This window comes from Rhododendron vialii, chromosome 12a (assembly GCF_030253575.1).
Source record: "Rhododendron vialii isolate Sample 1 chromosome 12a, ASM3025357v1".
NCBI lineage: Eukaryota > Viridiplantae > Streptophyta > Magnoliopsida > Ericales > Ericaceae > Rhododendron > Rhododendron vialii.
Window position 1 is genome coordinate 19,795,591 of NC_080568.1, and position 27,983 is coordinate 19,823,573.

At 37.8% G+C, this 27,983-nt stretch overlaps 4 protein-coding genes and 1 long non-coding RNA gene across 10 annotated transcripts; 3 read left to right on the top strand and 2 right to left on the bottom strand.

Annotated features, from left to right (window-relative positions):
* Positions 1 to 479: 479 nt before the first annotated feature.
* Positions 480 to 3,785, bottom strand: LOC131309990 (E3 ubiquitin-protein ligase AIRP2-like). 2 transcript variants are annotated; one of them, XM_058336752.1, is made up of 6 exons: positions 3,745 to 3,785; positions 3,441 to 3,558; positions 1,693 to 1,855; positions 1,485 to 1,551; positions 1,054 to 1,294; positions 480 to 950 (listed from the first exon to the last, which is right to left on the bottom strand). In XM_058336752.1, exons 2-6 carry the CDS (start codon positions 3,521 to 3,523, stop codon positions 743 to 745), a joined length of 762 nt encoding a protein of 253 aa, XP_058192735.1. In that variant the 5' UTR covers positions 3,524 to 3,558; positions 3,745 to 3,785; the 3' UTR covers positions 480 to 742. The 2 variants fall into 2 exon arrangements, with proteins under 2 accessions (XP_058192735.1, XP_058192734.1); XM_058336751.1 differs by lacking the exon at positions 3,745 to 3,785 and having other exon boundaries at positions 3,441 to 3,641.
* Positions 3,786 to 8,014: 4,229 nt separating this feature from the next.
* LOC131309989 ((R,S)-reticuline 7-O-methyltransferase-like) lies at positions 8,015 to 9,879 on the top strand. The gene is given in 3 exon segments (XM_058336749.1): positions 8,015 to 8,803; positions 9,311 to 9,485; positions 9,488 to 9,879. Coding segments are annotated over 3 exon segments (1,059 nt in total). The 5' UTR covers positions 8,015 to 8,041; the 3' UTR covers positions 9,610 to 9,879.
* Positions 9,880 to 10,916: 1,037 nt separating this feature from the next.
* On the top strand, positions 10,917 to 12,624 carry LOC131309991 (uncharacterized). Of its 2 annotated transcripts, none has more exons than XR_009195073.1 (3): positions 10,917 to 11,140; positions 11,277 to 11,390; positions 12,598 to 12,624. It is a non-coding gene; the product is annotated as an uncharacterized LOC131309991 (long non-coding RNA). The 2 variants fall into 2 exon arrangements; XR_009195074.1 differs by lacking the exon at positions 12,598 to 12,624 and adding an exon at positions 12,250 to 12,591.
* A 490-nt stretch (positions 12,625 to 13,114) lies between these two features.
* On the bottom strand, positions 13,115 to 15,409 carry LOC131309535 (uncharacterized). Its single transcript, XM_058336152.1, has 5 exons — positions 15,329 to 15,409; positions 14,880 to 15,241; positions 14,562 to 14,785; positions 13,284 to 14,514; positions 13,115 to 13,205 (listed from the first exon to the last, which is right to left on the bottom strand). Exons 1-5 carry the CDS (start codon positions 15,407 to 15,409, stop codon positions 13,115 to 13,117), a joined length of 1,989 nt encoding a protein of 662 aa, XP_058192135.1.
* Positions 15,410 to 19,466: 4,057 nt separating this feature from the next.
* Positions 19,467 to 27,748, top strand: LOC131309992 (uncharacterized). Of its 4 annotated transcripts, none has more exons than XR_009195076.1 (10): positions 19,472 to 19,676; positions 19,790 to 19,933; positions 20,033 to 20,302; positions 20,556 to 20,616; positions 21,554 to 21,678; positions 24,144 to 24,206; positions 24,331 to 24,455; positions 25,093 to 25,233; positions 27,307 to 27,399; positions 27,517 to 27,748. XR_009195076.1 is itself a non-coding variant. In XM_058336753.1 (9 exons), the coding sequence occupies exons 1-8, from the start codon at positions 19,560 to 19,562 to the stop codon at positions 25,226 to 25,228; spliced, it is 1,041 nt and encodes a 346-aa protein (XP_058192736.1). In that variant the 5' UTR covers positions 19,472 to 19,559; the 3' UTR covers positions 25,229 to 25,233; positions 27,307 to 27,748. The 4 variants fall into 4 exon arrangements, 1 of the variants encoding a protein (XP_058192736.1); XR_009195075.1 differs by having other exon boundaries at positions 27,543 to 27,748; XR_009195077.1 differs by lacking the exon at positions 24,331 to 24,455 and having other exon boundaries at positions 19,467 to 19,676; positions 20,012 to 20,302.
* Positions 27,749 to 27,983: the final 235 nt, after the last annotated feature.

The window sequence follows — 27,983 nt, forward strand, 5'->3', positions numbered from 1 at the left end:
AAACCGTTCAATGTGTGCAGAATGTGATTTTAAAGGTGCCCATTACAAATTAGCAAAAAAATGACCGGAAAAGGCTTGATTTGAGCAATTTTTATTTGAACCATTTAATAAAAAACTGTTCGAAACTGTTCGGATCAAGCCCTTCCCGGTCAATTTTTTTTTTGCTGATTTCTCGCGGGTACCTTTAAAATCACGTTCTAATCACATTGAGCGGCTCGGATCATCAAAATTTGATCGGAAACTATGAGATGTTTTTTTGGATGTTCCCGAAACCGCTCTGTGTGTGTGTATATATAATATATAACATCTCTCCAAGGAATTATGTCCTGCTCCGCTAAGTTTCTTATTTTTTAAGTACTTATTTACAAAACAGGTCATTCTCTCACAATATATATATTACCTCTGATTCAAAAAATAAGTACTTATTCCAATAAGTATTTATTTTTTTAAGCAGAAGGGGACCTTCAACCACAGCGTTAAGAATGCAGAGGATATTAGGTTCTCCACAAATTAAGAGTTTGATTCATGATCAATCGTACATATTCCATAACAAGCATCTCAACTTACATGCATTTTCCAATCCAACACTCAGGTTCCAAAAAACTGAGTTGGATTTAGGTAAATCTAGATATCTTTACTAGGACGGTTAGTTGTATATACATCTGCTTAAAACAGCCCAATACCGAGACCATATATACAATGGGTGAGCATTTGTTTCATACCCGAACCCATTCTTCATCGACTAGATCAGGTAATCATAGAGAAACAAATGCGGTTCAGGCACCATGAGTGGCAAGTTCTCAATGTATGTATAGAAGAGCCTAAAATTCTCCTTTGCCAGAGAAATAATGTCGATAACATCATCGGGACTAGTCAACACCCATAAATCTCTGGAGCCTACTCTCTTCAGACAGCCTCGACAAAAGGGACATGATTCAGACCGGAAACTCCTGTTTTCACACATTTTCACATATCCATTCGTATTAAATCCTTTACATTACAGAAACAGCAAGAAACTGAACAATGGAAGTGGGAAGTGTGACGTGTGTCTACCATTCGTGGAAGCATCTGTTGCACATGGAGTGGCCACAATCGGGTAATACAATCTTGGTGCAACATTCCATACAAATCCCGCATTCATCATCTCTCTCAATGTTGTTAGTACCAGATAAATCCCTCTTCCCTTCTATTGCCTCGATACCCAAAGCTTCAGGGAATTGAGTTCTACTGTTATTGTCTTGCACCAACACATTGACAAAGCCTTCAAGTTGCTGAAGTGAAGGATACACAACAGCTGCCAAAATTTTCCAGTTAAAAATTAACATGAGTATCAAATGTGTTCCGATATACATTACAGTATAGCATGGTAAATGAGGGACTTGAATTTGGTTAAATAAGTATCAAATGTGTTCCGATATACATTACAGTATATCAAATGTGTTCCGATATACATTACAGTATCCAAGGTGTTCCGTTTTCAGTACCATAAAATTCCCTCAGAGTAGCTTTCCTATCTTGTGACGACATTGTTGGCATACCATCAATATATACCTGTAAACTACTAGATACTGACATCAGTTTTTAAGGGAAAAACAAAACAAAAATACAAACAAAAAAGGCGCATCCACCTGCAAAAGAGCTGCATTCAAATGGCACAAGTGGAGAAACAATAAGTCAAGTAGAACAACAGACCTTATATACAAGTATGTGAAGAATGCCTAAATAACTTGGGAGACTATCTGTACAACTATAGTCCAGCCATTCTATCAAAAACAGCAAGAAGGGAGCAAAGGTGCTGTAAGACAACTTAAACTGAATACAATCTCCATCGTAATCTGTTGGTAAAGCAGCCGCCCTGAAATGTCAACATCCCAAAATGGAAATTATAATTTGTAAATGGCTCTTATTGGTAAGTTCTCAGCATTGAACACTTTGTTGAAGTAATCAACCATGTATTTAAGCTCTTGGCCGCCCTCCCCTTGCAACAAGCCCCTTTCAAGAATCAGTTACATTATTATTTTATCAGCAAAAAAGGAATTATTGTTGGAGAAAACAAACTACTTATTACAAATGATTTTGTCCTAAGAGTCGTCGTAGCAAAAATGGACATCCCAACTAGCTTGGCACCCCTATTTAAGCCAACCGCGCACGTAACAAACTACAATGGAACTTTGGTGCCCCAATTTAAACCCATCATACAGATCAGACCCGAACCAGACAAACTAAATCATTACATACCAAAATGCGTAGTTGGTGAAAAGTCAGTCAGCCATAAATATGCCTATGGCCCCTGATTCTTTGCAATCCATAGACAATAACATCGAAAGTGAAAGGCCTGAATTCTACCTTTATTTTCACCCATCTTGCTTCTCTAAGCTTAATAGTATCACAAGCCTCATCCGAATTAGGTTCTTTATTTTCCAAAGCATAGAGATCCCTCCATTTTCTGAAGGACCAAGATTATAACTAGGGGTAAACCAGTATGCATTGGTTTCTTAAAATTTCACCGTCTCCACCATTCCAGAACCACCCTAATGGACCTTAGCATTACCCACACAACACAACACCATTTTAAGCAATCTCTCCAAATCTACCAAGCTTTGAAGCACGAGAGTAGAGTATCATCATCTGATTTTGAATCCCCCCACAAAATCTACATACTATATCCTGTCAATAATGCCCCATTTTCCCACAAAACTGAATTATTGGCAGAGCGAAATTTTCCCAAATGAGGCTCTTTACCACTACATAAGGACGTAATTCTGAACCCAACCTGGATAAGATCCCATATTATAGTCTCCTGGCCATTCCTTAACTGAATCAAAGACTCCTGTAAATGTAACTTGAATTCTCATTAGTTCCTCTTCCTCCAATGGGTACAAGCTACTCCTAAATGATGCAGAGCGACGCTGGTATTCGTCCCTCCTCATCATAACCCCTCTCGGGCTCTCGGCTCTCTCGGCTATGGAGAGTTAGTTTTACACTACCCAAGATTTTGTACCAACCAATGTATAAGCTAACATGCAAATGGTTTCTAGACCCAAATACTTTTGACAACAATTCTCAATAGTAATATGCATGATAAAAATTCTAAACTTTACCTTATGAGAAGACCCAAATACTTCTCACAATATTTGACAAGCGAAATATGCATCACCAAATTCCAATTTTAATTACTTAGGAGACAAACACTAATTAACCACTGCAATTTTGTTCAAAAAAACCACTATCCCAACAATGTATTTTGTGCGTACATTGGATATAGTTATCTATTTCTTAGTCCCTCTGTATAAATAACTTGTTCTTAAAGCATAATCGAGATTATGTATCAAAACTTGGGTTTTGTTTTGGACAAATAAGATCATCAAAACATAAAAGGTACAAGCATACACAAACGCAGGTACATATGTTGCTAAAGGAAATAAAGAAAAAGTGCTTACAGGGTATTGGCATGTTGAACATCAGCTTCAAGGGTTTTGATGGATTCTCTGTAAGAAGATTTGTGGGGCTGTTTCTGCCACATTCGTCCTTTGGTCTCACCCCTTTTGTGTTCGTTTCCTGATAGAAAAAGACAGAACCAACCCAGATGACAAAAGGAAAGCTTTTTGGAAGGAAGGGCTGCAAGGGCACTCTAAACTTTAAGAGAGAGAGAGCGCCGGGGGGGGGGGGGGGGGGGGGGGGGGAGAAGAGGTTTTCTGAGTGCTGAAATCTTTGGCACTTTCAAGTAAAGAATGGGATTCATACCTTCTCTCTCTTACGCGTCCTTAGCTTTGCCTTCTCTGTTTTTGATCAGATCCTTAGCTTTGCCTTCATTTCTTTCTTAACTGCTATTTGGGGCCTCGGATCCTGTACATTTGCTTCCGATCAGTTCGGTCTATTTGGGTGCATTCGAGCCGTCCAAAAGTATTTTGAACGGCTCAAATTTAAAGAGAGTGTTTTTGATTTTGTTTATTTAAAAACACCCCTTTAAATATGAACCATTCAAAACATTTTTGAACGAATCAAATGCACCAAATTAACCAAACTGATATGAAGCAAATGGGGGCCACCGTTGTTAGGTTTGAAAGCCCATTTCTTCCCTTGTACCTTCATTTTACTTTTTATTTATACGCCTAATTTTTGTAATAAAAAATGATAGGTTGACATATCTATTAAACTTAAGGAATTCTGGACTAAATCAATGAAAAAACTGGTTAAGAGTCCACCATCTTTATTGAACTCGAACGCGGGACAATCCAGAATCGCTTCGGGTGGGGGAAAGATATCTACACTGACAGGAAAGGGAAGCACTACTTTCCTCTAGGATAATATGGAGTAAAATTTTCTTGGAAAAAAATAATAATAACGCTACGGACATGCCTAATGGCTACTAGCCGACCATTTCTCTCTCACTCTCACATCTGTGTAGGGCCCATCCCACAATTAAATGTATAGAGCCGACACATATGTGAGAAATAAATAATCTGAGAGTGATCAGTAGGAATGTACGTAGCATTATAAGAAATTTGTTAGTTTGTTGATACTAAACAGGCAACACTGTAGCAAGAATTTGATTTTTGCACTCAATTTTTTTTATAAGTACACTCTCAAATTTATGTATCAGTTCTTACGTTAATTTTAAATATGAAAAGACAAATTTTAAAGTGCATGTATAAGAAATTGAAGTGCAAAAATGATAACCCTAGTGTAATTTTTTGGGATAAAATCAAAAGTATATAGTAAATATATACTCTATATCATGTGACCCTGCCCCCACGTGCAATCGCCAATATCAAGATTTAACTCTCAACCCACCTCCACTACTTGGGTTAGTGCATCTCCGTTCATAGACATTTGCCTAGGAAAAATGTTAGTCATTGTTTATTTTGGCTAGCCATCAAATAAATGCAATCCCAACAGCCTAGACGTTTAGTTTATCCAAAAAATACAATCACAAAAACTACACATACTCAAAACAGGCATACATATCCCAAAAATGAATGGACCAAGATTTGTGATTGGGCTTCCACGGCTGAATCTTCATCGGATGTCAACTAAACCCAAACCCACTGGATTGAAACTGCGAGAGTATGGAGGGAGGGATTGGAGTATTAAGGACAGCTCATCCCTTAGTACAATTGCACTCATATTTTTCATGCTTTTTGGAAAAAAGTAGGGCAGATATTGAAAGAAAGTAATTAATTCGAAGGCCGATTGATCGACCAGTTACAGGGCCGAAGACAGGGCAAGAAGAGATAGATCTCATTTCAAAGAAGATCGATTCACCAAAGCGATTGATCCAAAAAAACGACTGGAAGATCTATTTCAAGAGAGATTCGCACTTGGACCAGCTCCGAAGTTGGGCATTCCTTCCGCAATAGAGGACTAGTCTTATATATTTCCCAGTATCAAATCGCCTATTCATATGTCCGAACGGGTGCTTTCTTTCCTGGTCTTGCCCTTTGTTGGAAAAACGGTGCTACAAATTCTGAACTGTTGACGAAATCTCCACCAAACCTGAAACACACTTCGAGTCACGACTATGTCGCTTTCCTAAAGACAATATTTGCCCCCACCAAATGGTATGCAAAGGGTTACAGCAAATCTGCCTTCAAGATAAATCGAAGCCCGAACTCGAAGTTCTTTCTATTTGCGTTTGCACTAACAAAACGGACAGAACACCTGTTGAACGAATATAAGAACCAAGAATTCTGTTTTCTGCAGCAAAACAGAATGCAGAATGAATGCTAGGAAATAGAGAGAGAGTTGTGGGCGAAATTCGGCATATGTGTGTGTGTGGATTCTGACAAGTAGTGGTCTATTTATAGGCCACTACGCACCCATTGAGAATGGGTATGCACCCGATCTAGTCTGACCGTTGGATTAGATCCTACGGTCTTGATCGACCAGTCACACTGAACTGATGTACTGTTTCTTTCACACCCAATCGAATTTGATCTAATCCGTTGGATCGTGCCCATTCAGGGCCAACGGCTGCGATCACAACTCCACGAACTAGTGCACCAGTACGCTCGAGTCACACTCGATCGGAACCGCTCCATGTGACTCACCTGCCATGTGTTGACACATGACATCCACGTCAGCGCCACCTTACTGCCAACTCGCAATAAAAAATAAAAAATGACACGACATCCACGTCAGCGCCACGTTACTGCCAACTTGCAATAAGAAATGGCGCATGACGTGCTAAGTGCAAAGTGCGCCGCTAAAGCGCCACAATGCACCACAGCCCACGCCAGGCGCGCGCATGTGAGTTTGTAATGGTGCGAAGCACTGGCTCCGCCTATATGGTGCAAAGCACCATAGGGCTACACCACACTAGATCATTATTTACTCATACTAGGAATATTCCCTAATATATACCACTCCAACATCTCTCAACTAACCAATGTGGGACAAAGCTCACAAAGAGGAAAACAAGCATTCTAAGGAAACAAGGAAATTTACAAAACCAAAACGACGACTCTTTTATTTTGAAAATCTCTAACAGCCCTCAGGCGGGCCTTTTTCTCATTCGCCCCCTTTGTCCCGCGCGGACTGCAATTGATAATGCTTCTTCTATTTAAAGACGAAGTCATCGCTCGTGACAACTAGACTTGCACACTCCTTACTTCTACTATAAGCTATCAAAAAAATAGGGCGGGGAGCTTGTGACTAAGCCGCTAGGGAGACTAATACGAACCCGAATCCAGGAAAGGATCCGTAGGTAGCACTGTGGATGAAGTACCGCTCACTGCACGGCTAAGGGAACTTTGTCTTGTATGTTAGGATTAAGTCTTCGGTACAACTCCTCTTTCCTCTATTCACTTCTCTTATAATCCAGGCAAGGCAGCAAGAAAGCTCTTAGCGCTTCAGTCTTCCATTCCAGGTAAGCAATGCCCTCTTGTCTGTCTTTCTTAGAAAGTAGGTAAGTCTCTCCTGTCTGTTCACAAATCGTCTCTTTGAACGAAGGAGTTTCGGTAATCAAGTCAAATGTCTCCTAGCCAGCTGTCTCTTATCAAATCGGCTGCTTGAGTGAAAGTAGGAATGCCAGTTTTTGGTAGGATTCTATAATGCCTCCTTTTGCTTTTTAGACGAGGAAAGCAATCCAATCAGTGCGGTCATTCCAGTCATGTCCTTGACTTCGATCGTAGGTTGAAAGTCAAGAAGTAGCTGCTCCAAGAAGAAATTCCGTTCTCCCTATTGTTTCTTATAGATTTTGAATAGGTATACGTGCGCACTCTACTTAAGTATTTCAAGTTATTTGATTCATCTTTTCATCTCTCTCAGTCATCTAGCTCTACTCCTGTCCCTTTTGGTTGGGACTCGGTCCTTTTTGGTCCCATTCTAACGATCGAACCATTTGTGTTTAAGAGCTCATCAGGACATCAATAACGTTAAAAATCATGTAGATCGGATGTTGAATTCACATGATAACAACTTATATATATCGCAATGAATGCGTTTCAAACCAGTAAGTTGAACTTTTTTTTCCAACTTAAACGTGTCCTGAAATCGTATTACTCAAACTCCAATCATTATGGTTTTTAGCATGGTTGAACCCGATGAGTTCTAAAACGTGAATGACTTCCATCAATAGTAATAATCCCAATAGCGGGGAGTCGGGGACTGGGATTGGAGAGCTACTTGCTAATGTGTTCACGTTCCCAATAGCTAGTAATAATGAAAGCCATGATCTCCAAGCCTGATTACACATCTTTGATCTGTTTATTAGCTCGGAGTGCATGAACTCTGGATATACCATCAAATAGGCCCTACATATCTGTAATGAATGACATGCATATTTGGAAAACCAAATGGGACGTGGTCAAATGAACCTCATTTTTTGGTACGTAAATGTAACTCAATTTTCTGGTGCATATGCCAACAGGATCTTAGCCATAATCTTGTGTGATTAATTCTCATTCTAGCATAATTATTATCATGGATGCAACAACCTATTCTTTCTTTTTTGCTAATTGGAACTGTCTGAATTTAGAGCATAATTTTAAGGTTCTTTCGATGAGCAGTACAGTCCCATCACAGAGAGAGAACAGATGGGATGGAGAAAGAGGCTCGAGCAGACCCAAATGCTCTGCTAGAAGGCCAAGCAGAAATATGGTTGTGCATATTTTCTGTTGTTGAGACCATGGCTTTGAAAGGTGTTGTGGAGCTCTGCATAGCCGAGATTATCCACTCCCACGCTAGACCCATCACCTTGTCATAAATTGCCAGTGATATTGGCTCTCCATCTTTAGACCTCTCGTCCCTGGCTCGCATAATGAAATTACTCGTCCATATGAAGGTTTTTGATGCAGATTCTAAATCCGGTTGCAAAGAGACTCTTTACAGCCTGAATGCCTCCTCCAAATGGTTGTTATATGACAACGAGCTAAGCCTAGCACCTTTTGTGTCCATGATTGATCACACACCAATTTCTACCATGAATTTCCTTAGCCAGTGTGTGAAAGAGGGTGGCAGTGACTTCCAGAAGGCTCATGGCGTCTAGTTTTAGGATTTTGTATCTTTAGATCCTGAATTCCAGAAGAACTTCTGCTATAGCATGGAATTTACTTCAAGGATATCAATGAAGGCAATGCTGACAGAATATAAAGATGGGTTTGATTCCATTGGATCTTTAGTGGACGTTAGGGGAGGGTCTGGATTTGCAATGGCAGAGGTTGTGAAGGCCCATCCACATATCAAAGGAACCAACTTTGATTTGCCACACATTGTTGACACTACACCAGTGTACCTAGGGGTAGCTCATGTTGGAGGTGACATGTTTGAGTCCATTCCTCGTGCAGATGTGATTCTCATGAAGGTACACATCTTTCTTACATTTAAGTCACATGCCATCGTTCATCCATCTTTATTTGTCTATATGTATCTATAGATAAACTAGTTGATTGTGACACATGGGTGTAGTTTGTTTTGGTTTGGTTACTTCTAATAAATGTTTCATTAACCCGGAAGAGGAACATGAGCATGTGTTTTTGTTTTTTCACTTGCTTTCTAAAACCTAATGGGTCAGCTCAAATTGACTTCGATTTCGCCTTGCATTAAAAGGGGTTCCTAACATGATCTGGTATCCGCCATGTAAGTTGTAAGATGGTACCAAAAACAATACACAAGTATGGTAACTATTGAAGTACTTAGTATGAGTTATAAATTTGTTCTCTACATACTTTATTTTGTTAATGAGGAGGTGATTCAGTAGTAATAATTTCTAATTGATAGTTTTTGTTGTATCACTTCCTTTTTGTACGTTGAGCCACAAGCGAACGTCGACATGAATTGAGGCTGCGATTTGTATTTTCATGTTTTGTAGCGGATCTTGCACGGTTGGAGTGATGAAGATTGTATCAGGATTTTAAGAAAATGTCAAAAAGCAATTCCAAAGAAAGCGGGGAAGGTTTTCATCCTTGATGTGGTTCTGCAGCTTGGGGGTGATGGCTTGTTTAATGAGGTAGGCATGATTTTCGATATTCTAATGTTGGCTCAGTGTTTGGGGGGAAGGAGAGGTCAGAGATCGAGTGGAAAAGGGTATTGGAAGGAGGAGCGTTTCCGCGCTACAAAATTATAAAGGTTCCTGCAATAGAGTCAATCATTGAGGCCTATCCTGAGTGACTTCAATGGTTTACAATGAATTCATCTCATGATGCAAAGTGCAATTTTCCTCAAAATAGTGAATATGAGGACAAGATAATATTATACATTTTTCTTGCAAATTGGCTAACTTAGTTTGGGTGGATAGTGTTGGAATGTATAGGTGAAAAAGTGAGTAGACCAAATAAAGAGTGCACCTTTTTGTATTTCTAACTAGCTAATGCAACTAGTAGTGTTAGAGATGTTGTAACTAGCTAAGAGTGTTAATTGGTTTTATATTGTTTTTTGGTTGCTGAAAAACTGATTTCATAGTTGTGGGAAGGGAAAAGATCAGGGGAGTAGATGCAAAGGGTTAGAGTTGGTGTTTTGGAATAATCGAATGTGATGCAATCAAAAGCTGTTAGTAAACTTAACTGGCAGTTGACGGGGGGAGGTACTTAGTGTAGTAATGCATATGTAAAGATGAGGGAGGGAGTTGTAACTTTTTGTACCTCAAGGGCTCCAAAGGTTTTAGTAAAAAAACCTGAGGGAATATTGGTATGATTCACCATTTTTCTTATTATCATTTTATGTGGCTTATTATTCAGTGCACTCTCAAATCCCTTTTTCAACATACATCGTGGTGGAGCTCATACGCTTGCCGAAATGTATAATGAAAAATGGGTATGGGGCACTTTACAAGTAATAGCATTTTCGCAAAAATAATGCAGGTCCCACGTAATAGCTTCACTTGGCCTGATTAATAGGCACATGACCACCACATGCACATTTTCTGTCTCTTGTATTACTACAACCATTATCGATTTAACCAAATCCATACAAATTGGAAACTACAAGGGCTAATCGTAACCAATTGAAACTACATGGACAAAATCAAGACTCGAGGTAAACTACAGGGACAATTTCAAAATTCTCTCTCTCTCTCTCTCTCTCTCTCTCTCTCTCTCTCTCTCTTCTTTTTTTTTTTATGGAGATCAATAAGATAACTTTTTCTACCAACTCCCTCTCTCTCTTTTTTGTACAAAACTTTGCCACTGGGCCGGTTGATTGAACCAAATGGAACAGAACTTGTTCTTTATTAAAACGGTCCCACACAGCCAATTTGCAACAAGCCAATGGCCAAGAGCCAAAGCAAAATGGAAAGGCCTTGATTTTATCGCTCTTTTTTTATTAATGTTATTTTTTTGTAAGTGTATTTTTAATGTAAAAATATATTTGTTGATTTTGTCGTTTTTTTTATTAATATTATTTTTTTTGTAAGTGTATTTTTAGTGTACAAATATATTTGTAGAAGAGTGGGGTTAAAAAGAAATAAAGTGCCGAATGGAAAACCCATGTTGAGTGGCTTGACTTAAAGACGATTATCTTCAATTTTCAGTTTTAGGGTCATCTGATTTTGACAGCTGATTTCTGATGAATTTCATTTCTATTATGCTTTTCACAAATTGATGAAGTAGGATTTTTATTTCCATCTCTCATAGAATCGTTTCCACTTCATAATTTGCACTCTTTTTCTCACCTTCTGGAGTCTGGACTACAAGCTTTGACAGAGGTATGGTATTTGAATTTGGTTGCTTTTAATCTTTTATTATTTGTTTTCTTTTTGATAACTCAGTTGTCGGGCCTGCTTGTTATTTGTTTTCTTTATTGATGTTTTTTCACCATTTGTGTTTTGGGGGTGTTAAAAGCTAGCAAGGAAAGCACAACATTAATGGGTTTGCTCGCTATGAGGTCTCCGTGGACGACTCAACCAAACAATTCATCGGCAACTTTCCTGGGCTGTGCTAATTTTGCTGTCACAAGTTAGTTTCCTCGTTCTTCTTTGAATTTCACCCCATTTTGTGGATTCTTGTAACTTTCTACGAGGATATTAACCATGAAAGTGTATTAGGGGGATTGGTTAGTTTTCCTCATTCTTCTTGGGATTTCACCTCATTTTTTTTGTTTCTTATAGATTTTATACACATTGATATAAATAGCATGAAAGTGTACTAGTGCAATTGGTTAGTTTGGTCATTCTTCTTTGTATTTCACCCCATTTATCTGGTTTCTTGTGTAAAGTTTTATAAATAATTATATTGAGCATGAAAGTGTAGTATTGCAACTGGGTACCGTGCGGGTGAAACCGGTGCTCAGATATGGACCTCGAACTTGAACGGGTTCTCCTCCATCCACCGACCCATCTGCAAAGAGTAACACAAAGAGTTAGTGCCTCTTGACCGAGACTGGCTGGAGAGACACTCTGTTGCTAAAGTCAGTGACTGGAAAGAGAGAAGTTATGGGAACTCTAGATTAGGGTTTCTAGGGAGGAATAGTCATGTATGTGGCATGGGGTAACCATCTCACATGATGATCCCGCCAAGTTTGAGATTTCCCAAGCATGGACCACTATTCTATTAGGCTCATGTTTCCCGTTTGGGCATTGTATGGCAAGCTGCTATGTGACTCTCTTTGACCGCCCTTTGCCCAATTTAGCAAGGCCGTTGCGGTAGAGCTTGTTAAGGAAATAGAGTCCCAAATTGCTTGGGAGTGGAATAGGTGATCACTTAATAACAGTTGGGACTATCTTAGTTTGTCTCATATCCACCTAGGCCACTTAACTCGGCCTAGACTTAGCCAAATAGTTGCTTGGTCATCCATGACTCTACTTTGGACTGGTAGGTAATATGATCGTGTGGGCCTCGGTTTGCTAGACGCCCACCACAGGATGTCTTATAATGATCCTGTGCACGACCTAACCTTCAAAGGTGTCGTGTCCTGTATTCTTCCCTTCACTGGTACACTTCAAATCTTTCATATGCTTCTTCCTATTAATTCCCATCATGATCTTCCATTACAGTACTGCACTATTGCTTGTAGTTTGAATTTATGTTCACATGTCTGGAGTTGATTTGTAATGCAATTTCGTATCCTGCATAATTGGAACCCCAATTTCCAGTAGAGCAGTACTTTCTCTTTTCACTCAATGATAGTTGTTCATTATAGGTTTGTTTTGTGGAATTTATTTAGGTGGGAAGTTCCATGGCCATGATGATCTATGTTGCTTGGACTCGGGTGCGGGAATCGGGTGCGGGAATCGGGTGCGGGTGTGAATCTAGGTGTCGGGCACCTCAAGTTGAAAAATATAGGATACGTGGATATGGATCCAGATTTGGACACGGGTACGGGGATACGATATACTATTAGTTTATAATATATATATATATCATAAGTTTGTAACAGCTCAATAAATAGAAACTGACAATTCAATTAGAGAAATGCACTTGTGTCTTAAATAACCCAAATAACATCCAAATATCCAATTCATAGTTCAAAAACTTCCAAACATAACAGTCTTACTTTTTTTGATCGGCAACATAATACTCTTATTTTAACTAGTCCCAACACCAAAAACAATGACGTATTCCTTGGTCCAACATACTAATACGACCTACTACTCAGTACTTGCAACTTGCAACAAAACAAATCATAAAATCCATCTTCTAAAACTCATCTCCATTCAACTGCTCTTCACCCGCTCAACATCCTAAAAAGTCAACTTCTCCAACTCTGGTTCATCAAGGGAAAGTTGTGCAAGCTCTGCCACCTCTTGTCCTTCTCTATCAAACTGATCTCCACTTGAAAACCCATACAGAAACAAATTTTAAAATGCAGTAAACATGAAATGCTTGTTAAATATTAGGAGAAAAGTGTACATACTTATGTCCCAATATTTCGAAGAACCTACTGTGTACTCCTCGCTCTTCCTTGAGAGAAGGCGGAGATTGCAATGCACAAAGACTAGGTCTTCAGCTCGACTTGTTGCTAGCCGGTTTCTCTTCACACTTTGAATCACAGAATATGTGCTCCAATTCCTCTCACAGCAAGAGGAAGATGCGGGCTGCGAAAGCAATTTGAAGGCCAAGGCTTGTAGCAATGGGGTTGAAGCCCCATGATTGGCCCACCATGAAATAGGTTCCTCAAACATTCGGGAATCGATAACACGAGCGTGGCTAAAATAATCAGACCCACTAGAAAATGCTCCATATTCTGAATAAGCCTTTCGCAAGTCAGATTCATTAGGAAAAAGCCTTTTGAAACATTTGCTTCTATTTAGGGAGACCTCGTGATCCTCATGTGGAGAGATCCGTGCAACACCAATACCTCCACTATTCAGCCAAGCATCACAATAATACTTTGGGACCAATGAATGAGCCATACAATGTAGAGGGGTATTACTTTTGTTCCACCTACTCTCTAAAATTTGGTGCACAACATCGAAAAAGTCAGATTTACCAAACTCCATGTCTTCTCCTTCTTGTTCAAATATCCTCTTTTTCACATTCTCAATCATTGTATCCCACATATCATATATGAGATGCAAAACGGGAGAGTCTGTGTCAACTATCCTCAACATGTCAATGATTGGTTCGGTGAAACTTAAAAGATAATCTAACTGATCCCAAAATGTGTCATCAACAATGCATTTTTTCACCTCACGAGCTTTAGTTTCAGCTAAAGTGTTTCCATCTGCCCTATAGGTTTTCCAGCTTGCATCCATCACCATTTTTTCGAGAGATGTCTTAACTTCCCTTAAGCGTTCAGCCATGATAAAACTAGAGGCAAATCTAGTTTCTGCTACACTTAGCAGTTTCGGATTAAAGTAGTGATTGAAGATGTAATTTGCCTTGCTATGGTTGAGAACAAAATTACGAATATCATGCACTTGCTTTATCAAATCTGAAATCCACTTACATTGGGCATATTGAGGTGTTTTTTCTCCTGGCTCACAGATGCTCTTCAAGGCCAAGTTGAGACTATGCGCAACGCATGGAGTCCAAAATACATGTGGGTATTTGGCTTCAATAGTTAACCCAGCAGCCTTGTAGTTTAAGGCATTGTCTGTCACATTTGAACCACATTTGCTTCTCCTAAATCCTTGATCCTCTGTAAGAACAAGTTTGCAACATAATCTGCATCCTTGGTATTTCCACTCGCATCAATGGCTTTTATAAACATAGCTCCCCCAGTAGATGCTGCCATTATGTTAATCAAAGACCTGCGCTGCCTATCAGACCACCCATCGGAGACCAATGAAACACCTCTCTTCTTCCATGTATCTTTCACTGGCTGTAACAACCTGTTGATATGCTCTTTTTCCTGGGAAAGCAAAGTGGTACGCAACCTATTGTATGAAGGAGGAATGTATCCGGCTAACCTGTTAATTGAAAGGATTAATGAGTACTTTCAAAAATAGGGAGAACTTGTAAAAAAAAAAAAGGCAAAATGAAGGAGTAAGATAGCCACAAAACCTGCTATTTGCAAGGGTCAGTGAGTACTTTCGAAAATAGGGGGATCTTGCAAGATTAAATGCCAATCCACTAGCATAGAACATTCGTGCACAATCTTTGTCAGCAACATCTCTCTGCGCAACATTGAACGCATCAGTTAAAGCACCTCCGGTGGCCATTCCCTTGCGTTTTTTCTGCCGGAGAAGGTCAGAACCTTCTGGGATGGTGATGCACTCTGCTTTTTTCCTTGCATTTAGGGCTAGTTGAGCCTTTTTAGCTTCAGCTGCTTCATGCTCCTTCCTTATAGCTTCAAGCACTTGATCACTTATGGATAAGCAACCTTCAACATTATGGTGAGGAAGCCTCAACAGGTGGCCTTTCACCTTTGTGTAAGATCCAACGACTCTCTTGTTGCAGTAATTGCAAATCCAGGTTCAATTTCCCCCTCCTCCGTCAGCCACGTTCATAACCTGGACATGATTCCACATAGGCTTATCATCAAATCTAGCTCCTTGAGCTGTTGATGGACGCAAAGATTGGGATGAAGACATTTGTTGATAGTTGAGGAACAACAGAAGAATTGTGGATTGGATTTGGATGGTTGATCATTATAGCAAGTCTCGATTTATAGGCTTTCTGGCCGAAATTGGTTTATCGATTGGGTTCCTTCGACCCTTTGAAAATTGGGGCTTTCAGCTTTGGAATACAGTGAAGGAATAATGAAGGGGTGGGTGGGTGGGTGTTGTGGTTTATTGTGAGAGCATTAGTAGAAATATACGTGGCAATCAAAAAAGAGTTTGACTGATGTGTTTTTTTTTTTCTTTTTGCTAAGTGACATGTATTTGTTTTCATATGGCAGGACATTATATATTTATATATTATATATACGGGACGGTTCTGGAAAAACCCCAAAGTTCCCAATCGAATTAAAAAAACACCCCAAAGTTTTCGATCGAGAACTTTGGAGTGTTTTTTTTAGATTTTTTTACGTGTCCCTGGAACCGTTCCGATATATATATATATATATATATATATATATATATATATATATATATATATATATATAATAATAATAATTAAAATGACTTTGGGTAATACTGACACGTTGGATTCTTTGCTTTTTCAAATTTTTTTTTTTATCAAATTAGATAGCAATTGATGTAATTCAATTATCTATTTGTAAGATTGAGAAACAAATAGTTCATTAGTAGCCACGTGATCAATGTAACCCTAACGAAGATTAGTGAATCGTGATTAGCTAGTTGTACTATGTTTCGTTAGAGTGTGACAAAGGATGATCGTTATCTGTGATCGTGATTAGTATAGACATTATATCTTGAACTTAGCTTGGTTAGAGTATGAAAAATGAAGATTATTGTTGCATGTGATCGTGAATAGTTAGTTGTACTATGTTTCGTTAGAATGTGAGAAAGGATGATCATTATCTGTGATCGTGATTAGTATAGACATTATATCTTGAACTTAGCTTGGTTAGAGTGTGAAAAACGAAGATTGAACTTAGCTTGGTTAGAGTGTGATGGTTAGAGTGTGAAAAATGAAGATTGAACTTAGCTTGGTTAGAGTGTGAAAAATGAAGATTGAGAAACAAATAGTTCATTAGCAGTCCCATGATCAATGTAACCTTGACTAGTTAGTTGTATTGTGTTTCATTATAGTGTGATAAATAATGATCAATATCTGTGATTTTGATTAGTAATTCCCATTCGCTAATGTTTGTTTACCGTATTTTGAGTATAGGTCACTCAAAATCATATTACTAGACTCTTAAGTACTTTGATTTCGAATATAATACCAAGGTTTTAATTTTGAACATAATATGGCACATAGAATGAGATTCGATGTAAAGATGACTAGTTAAGGGTGTTTTGGCAAAAAATATATAAGCCAAATTATTATTTTTGTCCTTACTCAAAATAATAAGAGAAATTATTGATTCGTCTCGTTGAGAGGAATTATTATTGTTGTCTTTATTCACAAATTTTTAAATTTAGTTGATAGTTTTTACTCCTACTTTTTAAATAAGGACAAAAAAAAATTTTAGATTAACTATTTAGCCAAAAGACCCCTACTGTGTAATTTTACTTTTTCCATACATTAGAACCTCCCCCAATATTGAAATTGAAAATAATAAACGATAATTTGCAAGTATACCAAGTGTATACAAATTAAGAAAAATGCTAAGAATAACTTAACTTAAAAAAATTTAAATAGATTATATTTTGTTGAACTGAAATAGATAGTTGGTACATGTAAAATTAAATCTTGATTAATAAAAGACATACAATATTCGGTGAATCAACATCACAATTTTTTTTATATAGGTACTTTATTTTCCACAATTCAATTGGGAGGAGAAGTTAACATAGATAATTATGGCCTCCCAACTACCACCAAAATATATTCATTTTGTTTTTTTCCTTTGTCTCTCTCTCTCTCTCTTATTCATTTTAAGAAAATGAAAAAATATTCTCAAAACCACCCAAAGAAATAAAAACACACAATTGGGCTTTTCAACATTGAGGTCTCATTCCACAATAACTTCTTAAAAAATAAGTACTTATTTATATTTTCAAACTCAAAAAATTTATATTGCCGAAATGAATTTTCGATATTTTTTTTTGCACCGTATTAAAAGTTTCAATGGGATCTATAAAGATACTTATTACTATAAAAATTATTTGCTTAAACACATTATTTTTGAATTCAATGTTTTTAAATAAGTATATTTTGAAAGTTGAAACAGTCATTAAGTGCTACATATATCCATACATTGGGGGAACATAAACACTCTAATTATTTCTTCAGTTGAGAAAATGAAAAGCCTTTACTCTTTTTCTTTTTCTTTTTTTTTATTTTCAACAGAGCAACACGCCTTTACTCTTATTACTAGTTATTAACTGTGAACTGAACACGTACACTAGCGTTGTAGTAGATAAAAGCCTTAGGCTCCGTTCCGGAAACGGAAAAAAGCCCTTATTTTTTAGGGGAAATTATATTAAGCCCCCTCCAACTATACTTCGGTAACGAGTTGCCCCCTTCATCGTTTAACTCGGACACTTAACCCCCTTCATCTTTTATCTCGCGCAAAATGGAAGATGCCGTTAACGGAATTGCTGAAATTACCAATTTACCCTCTTTCAGCCCTAAATAAGATGAGGGGAAATTACATTAAACCCCCTTCAATTATACCTCGGTAACAAGTTGCCCCATTCATCGTTTAACTCGGACACTTAACCCCCTTCATCTTTTATCTCGCGCAAAATGGAAGATGCCATTAACAGAATTGCTGAAATTACCAATTTACCCTCTTTCAGCCCTGAATAAGATGATGCCCTGATGATAAACCGGTCGTCCATTCGGTCGACCACCAGGTCGACCACTCTGTCAACCGGCCAGTGTAAAATGACCTCCAACGGCTAGTTCCCACTGTAGTTCCTACCAGCAAATTCCATACTAGCGTTCCACCCATTCTATACACGGGCAAAACTAACCCGTTCTAGCGTTGTACCCGTTCGATGCATGGGCCAATTAAAAAAAGTAGGTTGTCTTTTTGGGTAACAACTACCATTTCCAGTAATTTTGTTTCTGGGTTGTAATCTTTATTGGAATGCACTACGTTAATCAACAAATACTCATTCATATTGTACCTAAGTCAAAGCAGGATACTTTTCAGTCACCATTTTCTTGTACATGTGGGATAAAAAAAAAGAGAACAATCAAAAGAAAACCTATTTTCTTCCACCACGATTTCTTCTTCAAACATAGGACTTCCTTCTGCATTTGCCCAATTTTTTTCGCATTTGTTGAACTTCTTTATGCATTTGTTTTTTCATTGCTTCCAACACTTCCACTCTACTTTCCAATTCATCAACCTTTCTCTGCAACTCTAACTTGCGGATTTGTAAATTCTGGGTGCTCTCTATGTTGGACTGGATGCTCTCAGATTTTGGTGGGTCAACCCAAATGAAAAATCCACAACCAAATTTTGTCTGTAACCACAAATACAATGAGACCCAGTGCTACATTCCATCACAGAGAGAAAGAGAGAAAGATTTCAGAGAAAAAGAGAGAGGGAGAGAGTATCGTTGGGAGGAGCAGAGAGAGAGAGATTTCATAGAAAGAGAGAGAGAGAGAGTACCGTTGGGAGGGGCAGAGAAATAGAGAGAGAGAGAGTGTGTGTGTGTGTGTGTGTGTACCGTTGTATGTATTCTTGACTAACGGCTCACTAACGAATGGTGGTTAAGTGTCATGCGATAAAAGATGAAGGGGGTTAAGTGTCCGAGTTAAACGATGAAGGGGGCAACTCGTTACCGAGGTATAGTTAGAGGGGGCTTACTGTAATTTTCCCTATTTTTTAAGAAGGCAATTTCAAGCTCAAAAATGAGGGGTTTATTGAAATCTAAAAATATACACTATGGATCTTGTTTGAAAGATCTCATTGAGATCTTTTATACGATGCAAAAAAAATTAAAAATTTATTTTTTATTTACATTATTTTTGAGTTTGAAAATGTGAAATAAGCTGCTTATTTTTTAAGAAGGTTTCTGGAACGGGGTCTTAACAAATCAATACACAGATCGTCCCCTCTCTCTCTCTCTCTCTCTCTCTTAATCGTCGATTTGCCTGCCTTCAATTTACAAACCCAACCCTAAATAGGTTATAGCCCAACTTCAGGCAGCCATGGCTGCTTCGTCTTCCACGATGCTGCTTCGTCTTCCACGAGAAAGCCCAGGTAATCTTCAGTTCAAAGTCTGGCGACCATCTCCGATCTGCCTCGCCCTTCTTCTCAAAGCCCAGGTAATCTTCCATTCTCTCCTCCTTCTCTCTTCATCCTCTTCTTCTTTCTTCCTGCAAATCTTCTTCCTGCAAATCAAGCGTACTGAGATTTAGACCGCCGTATCCGAATTTAGACCGCCGTACGGGGTACGAATTCCGTACCCGTACCCGTACCGTGTCGCGTCGACACTGGTACTCCGCCATTTTTGGCGAGTCCGCGTAACGCAGATGATGATTCTCCTAAGTTCAGAGTCTTCAGACCTGCCAAAATATGGAGTGTGAGTTATCAATTTTCACATCTTCCTAACAAAAACATGTCAAATCATCGCATTATATTTCTTTAGCTTTGAGATTAGTTTGTTGTGCTCGAATATCAGATAAGGGCTTTTGCAAGTAAGAAGTCGGTTAAGAACTTTAGAAGACAAAGGGAAGCACAAAAGGATTTAACTCCACAACTTAATAGGAGTCCATCAGATGAAAAAGATGGGCTGGCTCCTGGAGATATTGTTGAAGAGAGCAATAAGGAGTCCTCTGTTGAGAATTTGGATGTGCAAAAGTCGGTTAACATTCCATCAAGAGGTGCTGTGCTTCAGGCATGCACCGTGACCTCTGGTCTTATAGCTGCATTGGGTATTGTAATTCGGCAGGTCTGTCGTATTTTTCTAATTTCATGAGCAGATATTTTGTTTGCAGTGTAAAATAAATTTTGTTGCTGTACACCTGTGGATCAAATTATTATATATGGTTGTGATTTGGTACTCAAAACGTTAATATCCTTTTGTTTGTTTTCCTTGTTGGGGCGGTGGTAGTTTCAGCTTAAAATATTTAGTTTCATGGCTACCCCACTATTGACTATTTACGTGGCATTTCAATTGAGTATTGGTTGATTGGAACTTGCAGGTTTCTCATGTTGCATCAGCAGAAGGATGGCCGATCGTTGACTGCTCTACAGAAGTATCACGTAAAATTTTCCCCCATCTTCATGGTTTAACAATGTTTCCTGATTGCAAAGGAAAAAACTACTTTAATCTTCATTTATAAAAAGTTGAATATTATCTCTCTCCCTTTCAGTGACAGCAAAATATTTTAGTTACAGCTGTGCAAATAGGCAATAGCTGCAGTAGTTGAAACCTGCTAAACCTTGTAAGAGGCCATTCAATGAGATAAGTTTTTGCAAAAAATGCATGGATCATATCAATATAGCTTTCTTGTGTTTTTAGCTACTGTATACAAGTCCCTTAGAGCATCATTAATGGAATGCTAAGGACCATCCAGCAATTTTTCTCGACTATGTGTCTAGATTATTTGTCAATATCACATGGTGTGGCCCCAGTTACATTTAGTGTATGCTTAGTTAGGCCAGAAGGTGATTTTTGCCTCAATTTAGCAATCTTCATGGGTCTCTGTGCGACAGTTGGTCTCTATTGTATTTGGACATGATAAAGCTATCTTACCTTATTTTAATTCGTGTTTTCACTTGGGGTTATTTATAACTCAGAACGTGGCCTCGTGGCTCTAGATTTTTTGAAATGGTGGAAGAGTGCATAGAATTGCCGCCATGATAATATTCCTAATTTTGCTTCTGATGATGTACTCCCTCTGTCCGGATTTAATAGTCCTTTTTTGGAGTTCGTGTCACTTTCAAATCGATTTTATCTTGTAATTTATAATATTTTATGTAATTTTGAAAACTTTATCATATAGAACTAATTGAGATCTATCAAACAAGATCCATATTGGATATAAAATTCATTACTAATTTAAAGATATAACTCATGTTTTATCTGGTTAGGATTGAACTAGGGACTATTAAATCCGGACGGAGGGCGTAACTATGGTGAGCTATTCTATCTATTAGATAAAGTGACTTGGTGATGTTTACTTATATGTTTGCACAGTAGATTTTCAATTGTGGCATCTTCAGCTGATTACTGAAGTGGTTATATTGATATCTTCATGCCGATACTTGCTGTTGAAGACGTGGCCGGATTTTGCAAAGTCTAGTGAAGCAGCCAATCAGCAGGTAGCTCCATTGTTGTAATTAGGTTTGGTAAATAGTATCAAAATTCCAGGGCCGGCCTTGAGGTGAAGCCCATGGTGCGGCCGCTTTAGGCCTCGGGATTTTATGCGAAAAGTAGGGCCTTGAGGTCCATATAATACCAATACCAATATCATATATATATATATATATATATATATATATATATATATATATTAAAAGTTGTTCCGTTATTTAACTAAAGAGTGCTCTCAGTCAAGTGGTGTGTGCAGTCGTACAGGGACACAGTGTCCTTGGATCGAATCCCCAAAGGGGTATCGTTTTGCCAACTTTCTTTTCCTTCTAATTTTCCTGTTTTATTTATCTTGCCAATAATCTTGGTATCGATAATGTACACTACTCGCATATATATATATATATATATATATATATATATATATATATATATATATATATATACAGTGAGCTTCCTGTGAGGACCTTAAATAGGCTCCTTAAGTGCGGACCTCCTCATTTCTCTCATTTTCCGATTGAATTTCGATGATCCGAGCCGCTCAATGTGAGCAGAACGTGATTTTGAGGGTACCCGCGAGAAATCGGCAAAAAAAAATGACCGGAAGGGGCTTGATTTGAGCAGTTTTTGTTTGAACCGTTTAATAAAAAACTGTTCGGATGAAGTCCTTCCCGACCATTTTTTTTGACGATTTCTCGCTACAACCCTTAAAATCACGTTTTGATCACATTGAGCGGCTCGGATCATCGAAATTCGATTGGTATCTATGAGGTCCGCACTTAAGCTAAGTAGGGGATCCCTCATAAGAAGGGGACTCTCTCTCTCTCTCTCTATATATATATATATATATATATATATATATATATATATATATATACAGTTATTTTCAAATAAGGAGGTCCTTATTTTAGTTAAAATAAGGACCTCCCCATTTCTCCCATTTTCCAATTGAATTTCGATGATCCAATCCGCTCAATGTGTTTAGAACGTGATTTTAAGGGTACCCGCGAGAAATCGGCAAAAAAAATGACCGGGAAGGGCTTGATTTAAGCAGTTTTTATTTGAACCGTTTGATAAAAACATAACAAAAACTGCTCGGATGAAGCCCTTTCCGGTTTTTTTTTTTGCTGATTTCTCGCGGGTACCCTTAAAATCACGTTCTGAATACATTGAGCGGCTCGGATCATCAAAATTTGATCGGGAAATGGAGGTCCTTATTTTATTAAAATAAGGTGGTCCTTAGGAGAAGGGGACTTATATATATATATATATATATATATATATATATATATATATATATATATATATATATATATATATATATATATATATATATATATATAAGTTCTGTTATTTAACTAAAGAGTGCTCTCAGTCAAGTGGTGTGTCCAGTCATACAGGGACACTGGGTCCCTGGATCGAATTCCCAAAGGGGTATCGTTTTGCCAACTTTCTTTTCCTTCTAATTTTCCTGTTTTATTTATCTTGCCAATAATCTTGGCATCGATAATGTACACTACTCGCATACCTCTTATATTTTAAACTACTTAAGCTTTAGTAATTGTACACCACAAATGTTTTGATAAGTTTGTTTTTTGTAATTTATTTTCACACTCCCCATTTTAATACTCCACTACACTCTGTTTTTTGTCTTATTGTGATGTGAATATACAATTTTGTTCTTTCAAGTGTGAAAGAGTATACAAATGAAATATTATTTTTTTTAAATTCACATCACAAGAAAAAAAAGAGAGTGGTTACAAAAAAGGGGAGAGTGAAAATCACTACCATAGCTTCTTCTTTTTTTTTGAAATTTTACTTTTAACTTTGAATATCAAATTTTCAAATGAAACGCAGTTGATTAAAAATAAACTAAAATAATTTATTTTCACTCAACAAGCACCGGTAAAAAATATGTTCAAATAACCGTTAGAGAAAACAAATTGTATGACCTATACTTCGTTATGTTTGATTTATATTTTACTAATATCATAATTTTCTTACTTAAATTAGGAAGCTAAATTAGCATGTTTAATCCTTTCTTTTAGTAACAAAAAAAACCTTTTACCTCATATTAGCACCTATAGTGATTTTTTTGTTAAAATGAACTAGGCCCCATTTTAGAATTGGCTTTAGGCCTCTAAAATCTCAGGGCCAGCCCTGCAAAATTCAATACCCTCTTTCTTTTCGACAGTATAAAACAATCTACAAGACTACAGCAAACACATCACCATTTTTCACATTTATCTTGCCAAAACTCCACTTTCAGCATATTTTCAGTTTATAACATCTTGTTTTTAGGAGAAACTTTGGGGATCACTAAATTGATTTTTTCGGGGACAAAATTATATCATGTTTCAGTATGTGAGTTACGAAATGTAAATTGCTGGATAACACCGTCCACTGGGAATTCAACTCTAAATTTTACCTTGGCTGCTTTACCAACCTACTAAGGTGATGTTTTTTCTGAGTTCAGGTCCTTACTTCATTGCAACCTTTAGATTACATGATTGTAGCTTTCCTACCTGGAGTTACCGAGGTTAGCCTAGTTTTTTATTCTCTCTCCCCCTTTTGCTCTCTCTCCCCATAGTTGCTCCTCCATTTTCCTCTGTTTGTTTTTCAAACAGGTGTTATGTTCTGACATAGATGTGATGGTTGTCTAGGAACTCCTTTTTCGTGGTGCATTATTGCCACTTTTTGGAATCAATTGGAAAAGTTCCTTGCTGGTGGCTGCTCTTTTTGGTTTTTTGCACTTGGGAAGTGGCCGAAAGTACTCTTTTGCAATTTGGTACTCATATCTTCGTTGACTTGATGCTTGATTGATAAAGTACTCTATAAATTTTTTCTATGCATTTCTATGAGCAGTCATCTCCTCCAACATGCAAGCCTCTAATATTGTTTAAGTGTTAGAAAAACTCAGCCCATAAAGTCTCTTTAAAACCCAGGTATTAAGGAGAGGGAAGCTAGGGCCTTTAACAAGCATAGAGGGGGCATGTCCAGGCGATGTGGGACACAATCCAACACAACCTCCTGGCCCACAAAGCATGGCAACCAGACAAAGGTCCACCATGGAAAAGACCAACCAAAGCTCTGATACCATGTTAGAAAAGCTAAGCCCATAAAGTCTCCTTAAAACCTAGGTATTAAGGAGAGGGAAGTTAGGGCCTTATAACCAGCATAGAGGGGGCATGTCTAGGCGATGTGGGACACAATCCAACATTAAGCTTCATTAGTTTCCCAGCTAAACTTATATAAACTCCATAAGGATTCCAGTCAGTTGATAACTACTGGGGATTTCAGTGAAGTGGCATTTACGAAAGTTGTGTTTCTTTGTCAATTTTTTTGAACTCAAGGACAGAAGACAATATGAAATTGTTTGAAGAAATATTAAACAGAGTTATTGAATTGTGTTAAATGTTTTTCAGGGCAACATTTGTTGGGTTTGTCTATGGTTTTGCGACAATACTATCCTCGAGTCTGTTTGTACCAATGGCTTCTCATGCAGCAAGTAATTTGGTTGGAGGGATTCTATGGCGGTACACATCAAAGTTGTCAAAATAGATTAGGTATATCCTAGCACACTTTTTTATAGATACAAAAATTGACATTATACTTGCACAACGGTTGTAATGAATCTTTACATGCATTTACTAGCATCATAACCTCATTTCCGTCGATATACTGTTGAGTCTTGGGAGATTAACTGAAATAGAGTGGTGCTGGACCTCCACTGCCTTTTGTTTGTCAACTACAGTCTTTTTTAGACTCCTATTAGTTTGAACTGCACTGCAATATTTTTGCCAGAAAAATCTAGGCTAACCGAGGTTGGAAGATAAGAACGTTTTGTCAAATAAGTGTAAGAGCATCCAAACATAATTTTGTGGTGGATTCGTCTTTTCACCACAAAAGTGATGTTCATCTAATATATATAGTTATAGATAGCAGAGCAACTTCTCAGTATCATTCTTCCTGGCGAGAGGTTTTTTGGCTTTAGAGAACCATTTCCATAGTTTCAATTTATAACTTCAAGTTTTGTTTGATTTCATGAAAACGTTATCTGAGACAGTTGATCTCTTAAATAAAACATTATATTTTCTGCTTTATCATATTTTGTTTCATTATATCCATTTTGTTAGTCCAACAGTGAATCCTAAGGAATTATATACCTCTTAAGCAGTCCCAAAAAAAAAAAAAAACCTTGTATAAGTAATCAACTATATTTTTGAATAAGATGTCTTATGCTCTTACTAAAATCCATTGGAGACCACTCGTATTTACAAGATCATATTGAGGTGGTATTCAGACTGCGAGTTCGAAGTCGAATGTTGGCCAGATTGAAAATGTGAAGGAAGTTCTTACCTTTTCACCGTAAGAACACTAATGCAGTCTATGTTGCATGGACTCTGGTGCGGGCAGGGTATGTTTCTATTTTCTAAGTGTCGGATTTATATAATTTCTATCTCGAGGGTTCGGGAATATGCAGAAATATTCAATTTTCTTAGTATATTTCTTTATTTTCTATGATAAATAGTGTTTACAATGTGTCTTGGGGCATTTCTTGCATAATATTGGAGTTCCATTCATAGTTCAAGGTAATTATGAATTACAAAACACACTTGCCAGTTGAATTTCCAACTATAATATGTCCGACTCAAATTCCATATCTTTATCCGATTGTTGAGCTTCCAACACGGGTATTTGGTATATTTAGAAGGGAAAAAAAGAATCAACTGGTAACCTAGCACACTGTCAAGAAGCAAAAGATCAAGTGAGGAATCCAAATCTTCCAAATAATGTATCCATTTGCTTGGATTTAATGTACAGATGTATTGAAGCAACCACCTGGTAGAGGCCAATGACTTCATGAAGCTGGCCATAATTCAATTAATCTAATAAGGCATCAAATTTGTTGGTTTAAAAAACCTTTTTGTGCTCTATTCTCTCCCTCTATTTCATGAGGAGCAACGATACTGACTCAGATGACCAAACACAGATGTGTTTGGAGTTCTCATGTGTGTCGGTCATGTGCATCAGACTCGAGTTATGCTACGTACACAAATTTTCATGCGCAGATCTGGACACAAATGTGTCCAGAATCGTCCATGTACGTGAGCCCCGCAAAACAACGAGGGGTCTATCTACATGCATCAAGCGGTTCCGTACACATTCGTGTCCGCATCTGTGCACTAAGTATGTGTGCACAGACTTTTCGATTGTGGAATGGGGGTGCTAGTGTCAAATTATATCGAAACCTACAGAAACTCAGACTAGATGGGCCACTAATTGTCATGTCCTTATCATTTCTATTCCCTTGTTCTTGTACTTACTATAGAAATTTTCTGAAGTGGTTGTTTCACAACCCTTGATGATGGACGAATGAAGATGCTGATGATATGCTTTTATTGAGGCATTTCATTTTCATTCCTTAAACATTTTCATTCCTTAACTTGATCCGCAGAATCTCCATTGCGAATTTCTGGATTCTGTTGTATTATTGACATAATACAGCTTATAAATGAGTTGGGAGTCTTGGGACCATTCTTTACTTAAGCTCTGAAATTTAAGCCTTCTATCCAAGAATCATCATGCAGTCATCTACAATAGTTTGCATGCTAATTTCTACCCTCTTCTCTTGCCAGTTCAAGCTAGATGCTGCAAATGATAGACTTCCGATGATCCTCAACCCTAAGGATCTTAAACCAAGTGCTGATGTCATTAAAGTGTACCGTACTGTATGGACACCCCGCTCTTCTTCTTTTCTTTTTTCCTACGCCGTTTATTCCAGTTTGCTATAGTTAAAAATCTTCATGTGATGTTATTGTTTTTTTTTTTATGCTTATTGAGTTCAGGATTTTGACCTTGTTGGAATGTGCAGCGTGCAAGACCATCTGCAGTTTGGGTGATTGTTACTGCAACATAAAAAAATCCCACCTGTCTTGTGAGAGGTGTTGTTTTGAAAATTGATGGTACCATGGTTCATAACTCATAATCAACTCATTGAAATGCCCTTTTATACAAGATGAGGATTTACAAGTGTTTGTAGACTTTTAGTCATGAATAAAATCTCTGATTGGGAGGCTCTCTCTCTCTCTCTCTCTCTCTCTCTCTCTCTCTCTCTCTCTCTCTCTCTCTCTCTCAGTAGACATGGTCATGTTGCAAATTGAGAATTTGCTTTCATAATTCATATGCCATTTCTGGTCTTCAACAGTACAAAATGGTTCTTATTTGAATCTATTGGTTAGTTATGGCGAATCTTTTCATTGAAGTGCTGTGTACTGTTCTTATATACAGAGAGACAGACAGGCTGATTTCAAAG

Coding starts and splice junctions, on each gene's coding strand:
- LOC131309990 (XM_058336752.1), bottom strand. CDS start 3,523: ATGTGGCAGAAACAGCCCCACAAATCTTCTTACAGAGAATCCATCAAA. Junction 1,856..3,440: donor GTTCAACATGCCAATACCCT/GTAAGCACTTTT, acceptor TTGACATTTCAG/GGCGGCTGCTTTACCAACAG. Junction 951..1,053: donor AACAGATGCTTCCACGAATG/GTAGACACACGT, acceptor GTGTGAAAACAG/GAGTTTCCGGTCTGAATCAT.
- LOC131309535 (XM_058336152.1), bottom strand. CDS start 15,409: ATGTCTTCATCCCAATCTTTGCGTCCATCAACAGCTCAAGGAGCTAGA. Junction 14,786..14,879: donor CTGACCCTTGCAAATAGCAG/GTTTTGTGGCTA, acceptor TTCAATTAACAG/GTTAGCCGGATACATTCCTC. Junction 13,206..13,283: donor AAATATTGGGACATAAGTAT/GTACACTTTTCT, acceptor TGGGTTTTCAAG/TGGAGATCAGTTTGATAGAG.
- LOC131309992 (XM_058336753.1), top strand. CDS start 19,560: ATGGCTGCTTCGTCTTCCACGATGCTGCTTCGTCTTCCACGAGAAAGC. Junction 19,677..19,789: donor CCCTTCTTCTCAAAGCCCAG/GTAATCTTCCAT, acceptor ATCCGAATTTAG/ACCGCCGTACGGGGTACGAA. Junction 24,456..25,092: donor AAGTACTCTTTTGCAATTTG/GTACTCATATCT, acceptor AATGTTTTTCAG/GGCAACATTTGTTGGGTTTG.